General features: G+C 29.2%; 1 protein-coding gene across 1 annotated transcript; it reads left to right on the top strand.

Moving 5' to 3' along the window:
• Positions 1 to 7,049: 7,049 nt before the first annotated feature.
• On the top strand, positions 7,050 to 9,844 carry LOC116778185 (uncharacterized). Its single transcript, XM_032672123.2, has 5 exons — positions 7,050 to 7,407; positions 7,479 to 7,576; positions 8,009 to 8,099; positions 8,507 to 8,584; positions 9,665 to 9,844. The coding sequence occupies exons 1-5, from the start codon at positions 7,149 to 7,151 to the stop codon at positions 9,757 to 9,759; spliced, it is 621 nt and encodes a 206-aa protein (XP_032528014.2). The 5' UTR covers positions 7,050 to 7,148; the 3' UTR covers positions 9,760 to 9,844.
• The last annotated feature ends 3,050 nt before the right edge of the window (positions 9,845 to 12,894 follow it).

Here is a 12,894-nt window from a genome sequence, read left to right as displayed (position 1 = left end):
GAGCTTCAACATATTTAGAGCAGCTTTTATTGAAATCTTTGTTTCTCGCTTTAGGTTTGTCTTAGTCTTTGTTCTGAACATAATATGAATGAGCCTTTTGACATTTTTGTCAGTCTGTCCTTTAAGTGTTGAGTTACTTTGAACTACCAGCAGCTATAAAACTTTTTACTATGCAAAGTATTTTAAATAAATAACACTTTGCTAACGAATAAAGTGCTAGCTCAAGTTGGACCTGGTTGAGTCTAAGAGGTCTGATTGTCTGTAGAAATTGAGGTATAATATATTTGAAATACGAAGGAACCCTCTCCATTTTGTTTTTTCCTTTTATTTATTAAGATATTATAAAACTAATTAGCTTTAATAACATCAATGAAATAAATAAAAGGAAGTACTATTTGTTTACACGAAGATATAATTGTCAAATATTATGAAAAAAGTGCTTGAAAAATAATATGTTTTGGCAATGTTAAATGTCGAATAACTTGATGAGATGAGATAAAGTCATGTTCTAACAAAAAATATATATATATTTTAAACATATATTTATTGATTGATTAAAAAATGTTTACACTTTTAATTTTTAAATTCATATACATCAAGTAAATGTCACAAATTATTAATTAACACCATGACCATAGACATAATAGATTAATTATTTCTCTGTCCTGACACCTGCACGGTTCTAAATAAATGATGATTGATTGCTTTCTGCTTAATACAATGTGCCAGCTACTATGTTAACACAATGTCTTATCAATATATGTACCTATAGGTAACAACCAACATTCAATAAAAATATAAGTCCAGTTTTCAAAATTCAGTTTTATCCTATTTAGGATTTATAGTAAATTTGATACGTAAAGTTAAATTTAAACCATAACGAGTTGAAAGGTTATAAAGTATTTGACAGTTATGGACTGACAATCTTAAAGTTCAAATATGTTAGTAAATAATATCTTCGTAAACCCGATTGAGCTCGTCAAGTGAATGAAACTGGAACGACTATTGTCAAAAAGTAATAATTAGACAAATAACCTTTGTCAATTATCACGCAATGTAAAAGCAAATTTCTAAAAATGTATGTATTGATTGTAATAGACCTTCAAACTAAGCGTCTACCATAAAACTTTTATTTCTTTATAACTATAAAACAATAATTTTAACATCAAACGTTAATTAAAATAAGTATCGGATGTAAGTTTTAATGAATGTACTCGTTAATTACGTAGCGATAAAAAGACTCGCAATTTAATGGCAAAATTATTATCAATTATTGCATTTATCGCGTGGGGTTGTCGCATAGATGTTCTTATTATAGGATTCATGATAGCGAATAATACTAAGAACATACAATTTCTATTTTTATTTTCTCCGTATTATGTCTATATATATATATATTTCGAGGACAATTTCTTAAAGTAAGCGCTGTTTTTCATAGGTCTGTGAAACAAACAACTTGTATTACTTATATTAAAAGTTAAAACATAAAATGGAAAGAATATGAACAATGGTATTACTGGCTTTTTCACAACTTTGATAACATATTGTAATAAAAAGCTGAGTCCTGGGAATAAGTCGGTTTTGCAGTTCGGCTACTCAAAAGTCATTTAATTTAAAAATACGATTGTGTATAGGACGATATTCTTTTTCAAATATATATATGTATATAGCTTAGACGTCACTTCACTTAAAGTTATTTTTTTTCTAAGGGTTGTTAAGCTAAACATTAGACAGAGATGTATATTTTTAGGGTAAAACATGCAAGTATTCGGAAGCTGAACTAATGTTTATGATTTATGACATACTACGCTACACTCATTCCGCAAATGCTCAAGAATGGAACCGTTCTTAAAGCAACCGATGCGGAAGAAGCAATTTATTTACAAAGCAGGCATTGTTTTCTTCACAACTAAATCTAGTATATTAGAAGCGTAATTCAATTTAACACCAAAATCACGTTAAACCCCATTTATTTGATATGTGTTTAGTACTTTTTTGGTTTAGTCTTTATTATATTATGAGATTTACGTAAATAATTCACATTGAATTTATAGATATATTAATGTATTCTTTTCATTAAATACACTGAGCCCTTCTGCTGTGATATTAATATTATTATAAATTTTATCAACAACGCGTTTCATTCAAATACATGGTTTTGACGCATTCCCTGACGCATTCATTATTCTGAAGGGACAAAATGAGGCAGTGAATATTGATAGCCCACATTCGTCAGACATTCTCATACAAATTGCCTTGCAAAATTATCGCATACTTTAAATTAACAAGTAATTATCTAGGTATTATTGTGATATAAGTAATAAAATATTGTAAATAATTTTAATATTGTGGATATTACTAAGATGGTCCGTTATTTTGCAATAGTTTCGTTTAAAGATCATAGTATTTACTTACTAGCAATGGTACTCTGGTAGATAATTAGATAATTATTATTAAAAAATTGTCTAATTAACCCTCGTCGGTAAAAATCGAAAAACTAAAATCTCTTAACTACAAAATTAAAATACATAACTTGAAACAAATTATAAAACAACCTCCCATGCGAGCCAAACCGGCGGAAATACCTAGTCCGTAAAATATTTATCGAAATACAGAAGTGAATGGTAGTTGCTTTTATACTGCACAGCTTAGGGGCTAAGCTGAAAAGCCCAAGCTGAAATCTGCTAAGCTGAAAACCAATAACATTTTGAATTTCTATGTAAGACTGTTTATACATTTGGAATATTTACATGTTTTTGATAAATTTATTTCAGTAAAATTTTGAATGGGATTTTTAAAACGATCATCTTACTCTGTTATTATTGACTGCTCAGTCACGAAACTTAAAGTCATGATTTTAAAATTTACTTACTTGACTTAACTAGGATCCTGAAACAACGCAACATGCTACAGTTAGTGAACAAAAACAACAGTGCAGTGAACTTGAAAACGAAAATAAAAAAGTCGTAGGAAATATAAGAGCGATTTCTTCACAAAAATTAAGAATATGTATTGATTTAGATAAAATTTTACTCTTCTGTTTTGCTTTATCAAAGCAATTATAAAAAAAAAAATATAAAATTATAAAAGAGATGTAATTATTTTTTATAAATATTATTAGTTAAATATTCCAATTGAACTTTTATCCAGATAAAAGGAATTAATATGTGTTGTAGCCAAAGAAGGAGGGTTTAATATTAAACGTGTTAGTCCGTATCCGAGCAAGTCTGTATTCTAGTTCATATATCCCAGCTTACAATATACTCGTATGTACACCGAGGAAGCTTACGTCTATTTTCACTCTCGTGAATCCATTGGATTAATTTAATCTCGACATCTCTTACACTACTAAGTGGCAGTTTGTCTACAATGCTACATACAAAAGTATTCTTTTACGAATGTAATATTTGCTTTATAAAATTTTATCAACAGTAACAATTGATTGATAATAATAATTGATATAAAACGATTGCAATATAAAACAAACGATTTATATCTCAAACATTTTACCTTACTTAGGCAAATTTATTTATTATGAAACACCGAAAGCATTTTTATTAATTAGGAGGGAAAATTATATTTGCTAATAAGTTCTGAGCGGATACGGAATGCGTGAATTGCAAGTTATTAAAAGAAATCTATTTACAAATTTATTAAGGTTTTTTTTTTAAATATAACTGAGATTAACAAATGTCAAATGTATTAAATTTAATTTATTAATATAAAACCTTATTTATTAAAAATATATTATAAGTTGAAAGAAAAATAATGAGTTGATAATTATGACAGTTATAGCTGCTCTTAATGAGATCTAAGACTTTCGCGAGTTTTATTCATTTAAATGAAACTAATATTATTCGGATATACTACGCGTGCTTTCTTTTTGTAAAAAACTACTTACTCCCGACGATTCGGTTACTTTTCACCAACCGTGATCACTGTAGTATGTAGTTTTTTACAAAAATAAAGCACACGTAGTATATCCGAATAATATTAGTTTCATTTAAATATAGCTGCTCTTGTTTATAATGAAATATTAAACATAAATGTCGTTATGATTTGAAGTAAAATTATATATTCCGAAAGTCTCTACAAAATTTTTAATTTATGTGAAGAACTGAACAAGCAAACATGAAACTTATGTTTAACTTAACTTTTAACCTTATTTTATATAACAGTATAATATGTCATATATTATATAAAAATCAAACATTTAAGATATTAATATTAATTCACTGAAGACGTTGCGATTTAGGCACTACCTCTCGTTGACTCATTTACAACAAAATCATGACAGGTAATTGAACAGAATTATGAGAATAACGAATTATTCATCAACTCGTGATATTTAGTTTATTTAAGACATTTTTAAACATTGCATAATCATTAATAATGAGAATAGATGTACTTAAAGATGTTTATAGTGTTATGTTTGCTTACTTTGATAGTGTTTTGGATTAATTTGAAACTTCAGAATGAAAACTTCATCGACACGAACGGGACTCGGATGGCAGCCTCAGAAATATAGGGTTCTAGCTGCTTTGCTAATAAAACTTTCGTTACACGATATGACACGTGTCGATGATTTTTTTCATATATATTATCTTATTTTAATTTTAATTGAATTATTACCTGAATATTGCTTTAATGTTAAAAATTTAATTGAACGATTCCGATCGATATATTTTTTATGAAAATTTCAGAACCTGCGTTTGTTATGCTAGACCCTGACGCTCGATAATATGTTAGAGAAAAATAATAAATAAATCTTAAAAACAATAATATATTTCATAGTATAAACAAACATGAGATCTCTGTTTGCAGTGGCTGTGGAATGTAATACGATGAATCTGATTTCACACGTTAATTGATAATTTTAGCTTTTGAAATTTGAGACATGGTTGGTTTGTTATCGGTTGTTGTGAATGTTTGAAATTAGTTCAATTTACTCCATAACAGGTATCGGTTATTGCCCCCATAGATTTCTGCAAATAAATATTGATTTAATTCCATGAAATCAAATAGATCGATCCTTGGATGCTCATGCTCCGGACATATGATAAAAAGGAACTTTGTCCGTCACTATCGTGTTTGAAATGTCAAATCCAGATTATATCGTATAACTCATAACTAAAAAACTAAAGAGCAAAATCGGTCTTGGTAATGCAGTCTTTGTCTATGTTATAAAATTCTTCAAGACCAACGCCATGGCTGCTCACAACTCTTGCATATTGCATTTAGGATGAAGTGTATATTCAGGGATCATTATTTGCGAAAAAATCGTTGATAAATTGGAAAACATTGAGTAGTTTTTTATATATAGTGATAATTAATACATAGTTATTGTTTTTAAATTTTTAGTCTACATAATTAATTTAAATTAACAGAAATGTCAAAGCCTTTATGTTTGGTTCTGTAATTTAACTTGTTTAATTTAAATAAATACTTAATTGTATAAAATGTGCAACCCTCCTGTTTCATTTAAAAGTAAGCGTCTGTCAATATCTTCCTAGACAGATAATGTTATTTAAAATACAGTTAGCCTTTTGTCATTAATTCTATCTGTTTTACAAAAATTTTTAATAACTGTTATGGTATTTTTTAATAAAAACGTGTAATAGGCGATTGCAAACTTGCAACACTATTTCTGCAAGATCAAGACAAAGGGACTGGGCGAACAATACCTAGACCAGCTGTATTGGCGCAATACCAAGACCAAGATTGGCTAATATTCTTTTTGTTGCTGCATTCGGGCAATATTACCACTAACATAATCCAACTGTAAATAATACTTAAGTCAAACGGTTTTTCAGACTATAAAAGTTAACTTCACATAATAGTTATTTTTCCCGTGTCTAAGGACTTAAATTAAAATGTATAATTATGTATAGTATGTTGCATTATGGAATAGCCACTTCTGATTCTGCTGAAGTGAAATATAAAAGTTTGGTAGTGTACTCGAAAAGTAAAATGTGGGGAAATTATTTTAAATAAGATTTAATACAGAATGTAGGATATATTTAAACGCTGGTCCCAAACAGTTTAAGACAACAGCGATAACATTTAAAATATATCTAAATATGTTAAAAACGATATAAAATTACACCTATCCTTAAAAAAAATATCCTAAATAAATTAAAACTAGCTTCTGGTGCATGATTTTCTAACTTGCTCTTAGCAGTTCAGTGATGAATATTGGCAATGTCTTAACAATAACCGGCGATTATATTCGAAATTCCAATCGGTTGGAGTAACCAACCATAATTCGTAAACCTATGACATGGCGTGCCAACTGAATTTCCACGAAATTTATTCACTGGCCTTGTTTGCTCGAGCTCTATCTGTATTCAAACAGTGGATTACGTCGGTTTAAAATTTGAGCGCTGAGTTAATAGGTTTTAGTCCGATAGGCAAATTTAAATATGAATGTGGAACGTGGTCGTTATACGTTAAACCTTTCAACGAAGCGTCTGGTGTTAAGTATATAAATACAAAGAAATCTGAAACAGGTAGTTTTATTATTTAACATTTGTAATAAGTAATAATTATTACATAAATACCTTTAGTGTATGAGCATAGGCAAATATAAAAAAATTATCAAATTAAATTATAATTAACAAAAGTGTTAGTGTATGTGCCTCATAACTGCGACAGATCTGACGTCTCAGTTTATTTGCTGAACTTACCCTATTGAGACTAGAAATGAAAACTATCACGCAAATAGTTTTCATTAAATAAACATTTGCATAAATGGAACCGTTTGAAACGAACTGCTATCAAATTTAATTGAGCTTAATATGAAATATGTTTTCATTGATATTCACCGCTTTTATAGAAGGATTATAATAAAATAATATAAAAAAACAATTTTAACGAAACTATTTTTATTTCATATGTTTAAAAATATTAAATAATTGTTCTAGAAATAACTTATGTCATATAAATGGTTATAATATTTTATTGAACAAATTTTTAGCTCGCTATTTATACATCAATGTCTTCCACTTCAAGTTCTGAGTGTGGTCTCTAAGAAGATATGATAATTCGTATACTAGTATTGAATCTGGCCACTCATATTTTCTTTTATTCTTTTTTTAATGTCAATTGATGCCTAACACGTCACAAAATCTAGGAAATCTCAGGTCTAGATGATGAAGAGCATATCAGATGATTTTACTAGATCTAGCGAAAAACGAGCGAGGAGCAGCAGTAGCACCCATGTTCCGGTGCATTTTGCTGTCCATAAACCGGGATGTCACTTCGAGAGCTGTTGCGGGGTGTGCAACTTATTTCCTGGAGTCATCCTCATTGCATTTAGTCAAGTGCTGGTTGGTTCTCTCCTGTTGACTTTGCTGTTGTCTCACGGCAAACAGTACGACGCGATTCATCACACGCAGAAGTCGCAGTGTATGATATAGACTTCATTTAATGTGATATAAGTTTTATATTTAATAGTAATTGTATCTTGATACATCTAGTCATGAGCCTGGCTACCGGTGCTGTTCTTAGCGGCGTGACAGGTGCGGGTCTGCTTCTGATCATCGTGGCCTTAACTGAGAATTGCAGGGCTATGCTGGTAATTTATTTTATTGTTTTGTATGAAATAGAAAAATACTTTTAATTATTCAGATCTAAGTCTTACGCACATTTTTAGTATCCTTTTTTTTAACTCTTTCGTAAAATGTCCACCTAAAATGTTGGGTGTTATATATAGATAAATACCTACTATTACTCTGCGTGTGTGACGGATAATTTAAACGGTATCATAAATAAAAATATAGTCCTGCTTGTTGAGTGAATGTGATAGTCAGGAATAAATGAAATAATAAAAATAGTTTTATTTTAAATGTCTACTCGAGTCTTAGATATCAGAACGATTGGTAAATAATTATCAAAATAATTTGTGATATAAAATCAAGACTAATCTTTATAAATTTCTTCGTGATTATTTATGCCAACTATGTTAGAAGATATTTATATGTATTAAAATTTCTATATTACATTCCAGGTGTATTTAATGGCGGCGTTTTTTGTTTGGTTGTGTATCGTGTCGCTTGCCATAACTAAAATTGGACGATCATGTGTCAGATTTAAAGAAGGTAATTATTATCAAGCAAAAAAAAATTACACTAGAAAAAAAACAATGTCTAGGTATAGCTCCGACGCGTATAAAGAGCTAGGTTTCCTTAAAGGCCTATTATTCCCGCCCTTAATGATACCCTAGCTCTTAAGATTTCCTCTATTCTTGAGAAGCCCTTTGAGGGCATTTTGTCTTTGTAATCTGAGATGGAGTCGGTCATATAAAAAGACGTAGATGATGTATCTTACTTTTAATACTTCCTGTACACTGTTAGGTAGTACAATATTATTAAATATTATCATTTTTATTGGAATATAGTGTGTTTGTATGAAAAACGACAGTAATTACGAATTGTTTATTTTGATTTAAATAACTTAGGATTGGTTTATGGCACTATTTTTAAAGAAATTCATGTATTTTTTTAAGCTCCAAAAATTAAAGATGAACAACACAGAGTGGTTAATCTAGCCTGTGTCAGCGGACTCCTTTCCTTCTTAGGAGGTGGTATGTATGGTTTTGTGAAAATTTACCGCCATTTAGCTTATAAACCGCGTTAAAAGTTATTGACATATTGCATAACTAACAATGTAAATGTTTTTATTTTCATACCCTCCAATAAAATAATAAAAACTTTAAATAATTTTAAAACTTGTGGGATTTAAGTACTGCTAGTAAATGGCTAACGTTGTCTGCTGTTAGCCGCAATCTATTCATTTCAATGCGGTGTTCACTTTGATCGATATTTTTAATATAGGTTATAAAACCGCATATAATATGTTTTCGATGTTGTATCAATGCTGTATTTTGACTTTATGATAGAGCCTTGCATCAATGATGCTTTATTAATAATTACTCAGTTCATTGCTTAATTGCAAGTAAACGAACTGTGTCTGCATCAACTAATTAATGAACAAATATTTTAACAGTTTGGATGATATTTATATTACGTTATGTATAACACTATATACACATATAAAGCTAAGAGATCAGCCAACTTCTTTTATGAATAAATATATACGTTAAATTTATGTTTAAACGCTTGAAAACAAATACTTAAAGGCTGAAAAATGTTTTACATTACTACACGTAAAGTTCAATGTCATTATGTAAATGAAACGAAAAATAATGACATAAATAATCGTAAAAGAAAATAATAAGTATCTACAACTTTTGATCTCTTAAAGACACTTGAATTTTTTTTTTAATTTACGTATCGAATGTGTAATAATAGCAGCCATGAACATTTACACATAATAACTTTTGCGTTCCGTTTTTCGTTTTAAAAATATTATAAGTCGATATGTACTTGATAAGCTTACTGAAATGCTGGTGATGAGATAGAGAATGTACTCGTACTTCGGACTTTTCGGTACCTTACCGATTCAAAAAAGACTGACACTTGTGACAGATTTCAAGTATTTTAAAATTTGACTTATGACATTGACAACTTTGACAATACCACAGTCTTTAAATGGAAATGTTGATATTGGCAAAATATTCAGCGATCCCAGTTTGAATGAAATCACAATAACGATGGAAATCTGATCATTTGTGACATTATTAAGTAATTCTATTTTATTCCAGTGCTGTATTTGTTCTCCTTCCTAGTGGTTTTCAGTTTCTACCACTTCCGATACGTGAGACGGGCCATATTGATGCACGAAGCGGAATGTCAATAAGGCAACAGAATTATCATTGATATTTCTAAATATATATTTTATTACTTGCTAATAAATTATTTTGATTTCTTTTTTGTGTGTTTAATTATTATTGTTATCATTTTTATGTTCTTGTATTTGTTTCTTGTTCATGATTCGTTTTGTTTTATGTGTTACCTATGCTATCTTTTTTTGGGTAGTTAATCCACATTTTTATATATTATGACCAGTACGCTGTCATTTGCAAATATAAAATAAGTAAGCTTAGGGCTTCTGGACGGAATTTTAGCGGAACGCGACCAGAATCGCTGCTTTCGGTTGCTACATTCAAATGCTTTTATAAAAGGTAAGTAAATTTATCTCTATTAATACCTTAAGTATTTACAGAAATTTAAGAATGGTAAAGGTTTCGATATTCACGTTATAAAACAAAGTCTGTTATTTGTGTTACACCTATTGATCTAGGCACAACATGATTGTTGTTCTGAATTTTATTGGAGCATTAACTGAATGATACAAGTGTTAGGGTGGCTACATAAGGAATTGCTACCAATTGGAGAAATTTATACAATTGGGTTATTTGTACAATAATATTCGTTATTATCTTTTCACTTAAATGAAAGTTAATTTTAATAAATTTTTTTTAGCCAATGTAAAAGTCACTTAAGATTTTAATAACATCTATAAATTCTGTATTATATTTACATGATTTGAAGCGATTTGAATCGCTTTATGCTTATTAATAATTTTCGTCGTACCGTGTCTGAAAGAAGCTTTAAAGAGAAAAAATCTAACTAGGTATACATTCCAAAGCATTGCTGCTAATAAATAGGTTAAACTTTGAAATGTCTCCTAAGAAAGGTCGTTATTGGTTCTATAAATTACTAAAGGGTCACGGTATAAAATGGCAAGACTAATAGATTTCGCGACATATCAAACTAAGGGGAGAGGGCTTTGGGGTCGTAGGGATATCCTAGACTAGTCACAAATCTTTATCGTTTATTGTGATTTATATTCTTAGAAATGCACCAATTTTGTTTTCTCTTATTTACTAATATATTATTCACTATATCAACCAAAATTTAATCTATTAAATTTCGTGATTGTTTTTATAAATTTGTGGTTTTTTATTTTTCTCTAAAGTTGTCTAGCATTTTTTAAATTAAATAACTAAAATTATAGGATTTTCTGATAACTTCGACTTATTATCGTATCTTTGGTTGTGGAATTGAAGGATGAATATATAGTAAATAGCAATGATTGTGAGACGTGAATTGAGTTCGCGCTAGACTCTAATGGTTACCGTTGTTATTGCTGTAGGAATTTCTTATTCGCTCCAATTCATATCATACATAAAATGTACATCAGCATTTTGCGGAAGCGGAAAACATTGTTCTATTTATAAATTGTATTAATTATAGTTTAAAATATCTATATTAAAATTGGGAATATATTAGAGATTAAGCCTATAAAAAATATGATACTGACTACTTCTACATACATGGGTTTCTCCATTAGGTCCCATGTTTATTTCGTTTTCATTGTGTTTAAAAATTTTAGTTGCGTATTTTTATTACAAATCGTTACCTTGAGATATAGTAGCTATAAAGGCTGGAAAATTACGAGTATATTTTTTCTTACTTTTTTATAGACACCGATTTTTATAACAGAGATAAATAAGATTTTTGGTCAGTTATCCTAAAAATATCTGATCTTGGTGATAGCCATGTCTTAGTTGATTTTAGTAAAAAGTGTATCTTATTAGTGATTTAGATAGGAAATATGAAGCTTAGATTTACCTTTAGTAAGTTGTAGAATTACTTTTATTTTTAAGAAAAAATCTTTTCGCTTTTATTTTATAAAATCGATTTTGGAATGCTTCCATAGCTTGTTCAATTTAACTTTATCGTTATGTATGTTTCCTGATTTCTCAAATACCACTGTATCGATTTAAGAAATATGTTTTTATCTGAAAAGTTAGACCTTCCGGATGGTCCGATGGTCACCAAGTCAGATTTTTATAATGGGATCCTCTTAAAAATGAGGGAAATAAAAAATAAATACTTGACATCTATCTACTTGCAAGGTGTCTATCAATATGTTTTGCCTTTGCTCTTGCTTTGCTTTGCTCAAGACCCTTTTTACCGAAAATCGAGGTAGTTAGTATCAAACCGAAATTATTGTCGAAATATTCAGATAAAATGTTCATCATATGAAAAAAAGAAATAAACGAAATATAGGAAAAATATCCCAAAAACCTAATTATTTGAAGTTGGTAAAGTAATATTGAAGTACTTCTAAGCCTAGCGAGCAGGTTTTTGTATTACAAAGATAAGTTTGTAAAGGCATGTTGGTATTCAAACAAGAATAATAATAATTTTATACGAAGTTGAGATAGCAAAAGAATAAAAAAATAATGTGTGGCGTACAAAATGATCAAGAATGTCATGCTGAAAATTTATTAAATTAAGAAAGCTTTAGCGATGAACAAGATTTTTAGCTTTTTGCATAGTAGTAAGATGAGAAGACCATTACCTTTGCGAAAATTGTAGGTGTTTTTTAATTCCTCTTTAAAGCAGATGTAGTCAATGATGATTAGGAAGCATGTTACTGGGTAAGCTTGATAGCTTGTGGACTTTTTTATCAAATACTTTAATATTGACTTTTTATGTATTATATATTACAGTGATAGTAGTGATAGTGGTCAAACAAAGTTAGAAAACAGAACTTCATTCCTTTTTTTAATTAAATAATTTAAGGTATATTCTACATTAAAAATTTAATTAAGAAAATATGGAATGAAAAATTCATGGAGACTAGCAGGATTCGGACCTCAAAGCTCCGAAATATCGTGTTCCGGCTGCCAATCAAGCTATCATGTCATCCGATCAGTTAATTTTAAAAGCTTGTTGCCCTATAAATAAATTTTTCATTCTAAAGCTTCTTTGAATAAAAAAAATATTGTATTCATATAAATACAATTATAAACATAATTGCACGGATATATTTGTAAAATTCAAAATAGTGAAAATGCTTTATGCAAATTATAGTAGCCGTTACATTTATCGATGTGTGTCGGGGAGGAAGTCGAGAGCAAATCGGCTAAAATGCTCTGTAGTAGAATTTCAAATCGACATATAAACTGTAAAATTTTTT

Source organism: Danaus plexippus, chromosome Z, assembly GCF_018135715.1.
Source record: "Danaus plexippus chromosome Z, MEX_DaPlex, whole genome shotgun sequence".
In the NCBI taxonomy this organism is placed as follows: domain Eukaryota; kingdom Metazoa; phylum Arthropoda; class Insecta; order Lepidoptera; family Nymphalidae; genus Danaus; species Danaus plexippus.
Note: the sequence above shows the minus strand (reverse complement) of the source record. Positions and strands in the feature narration are given on the sequence as shown.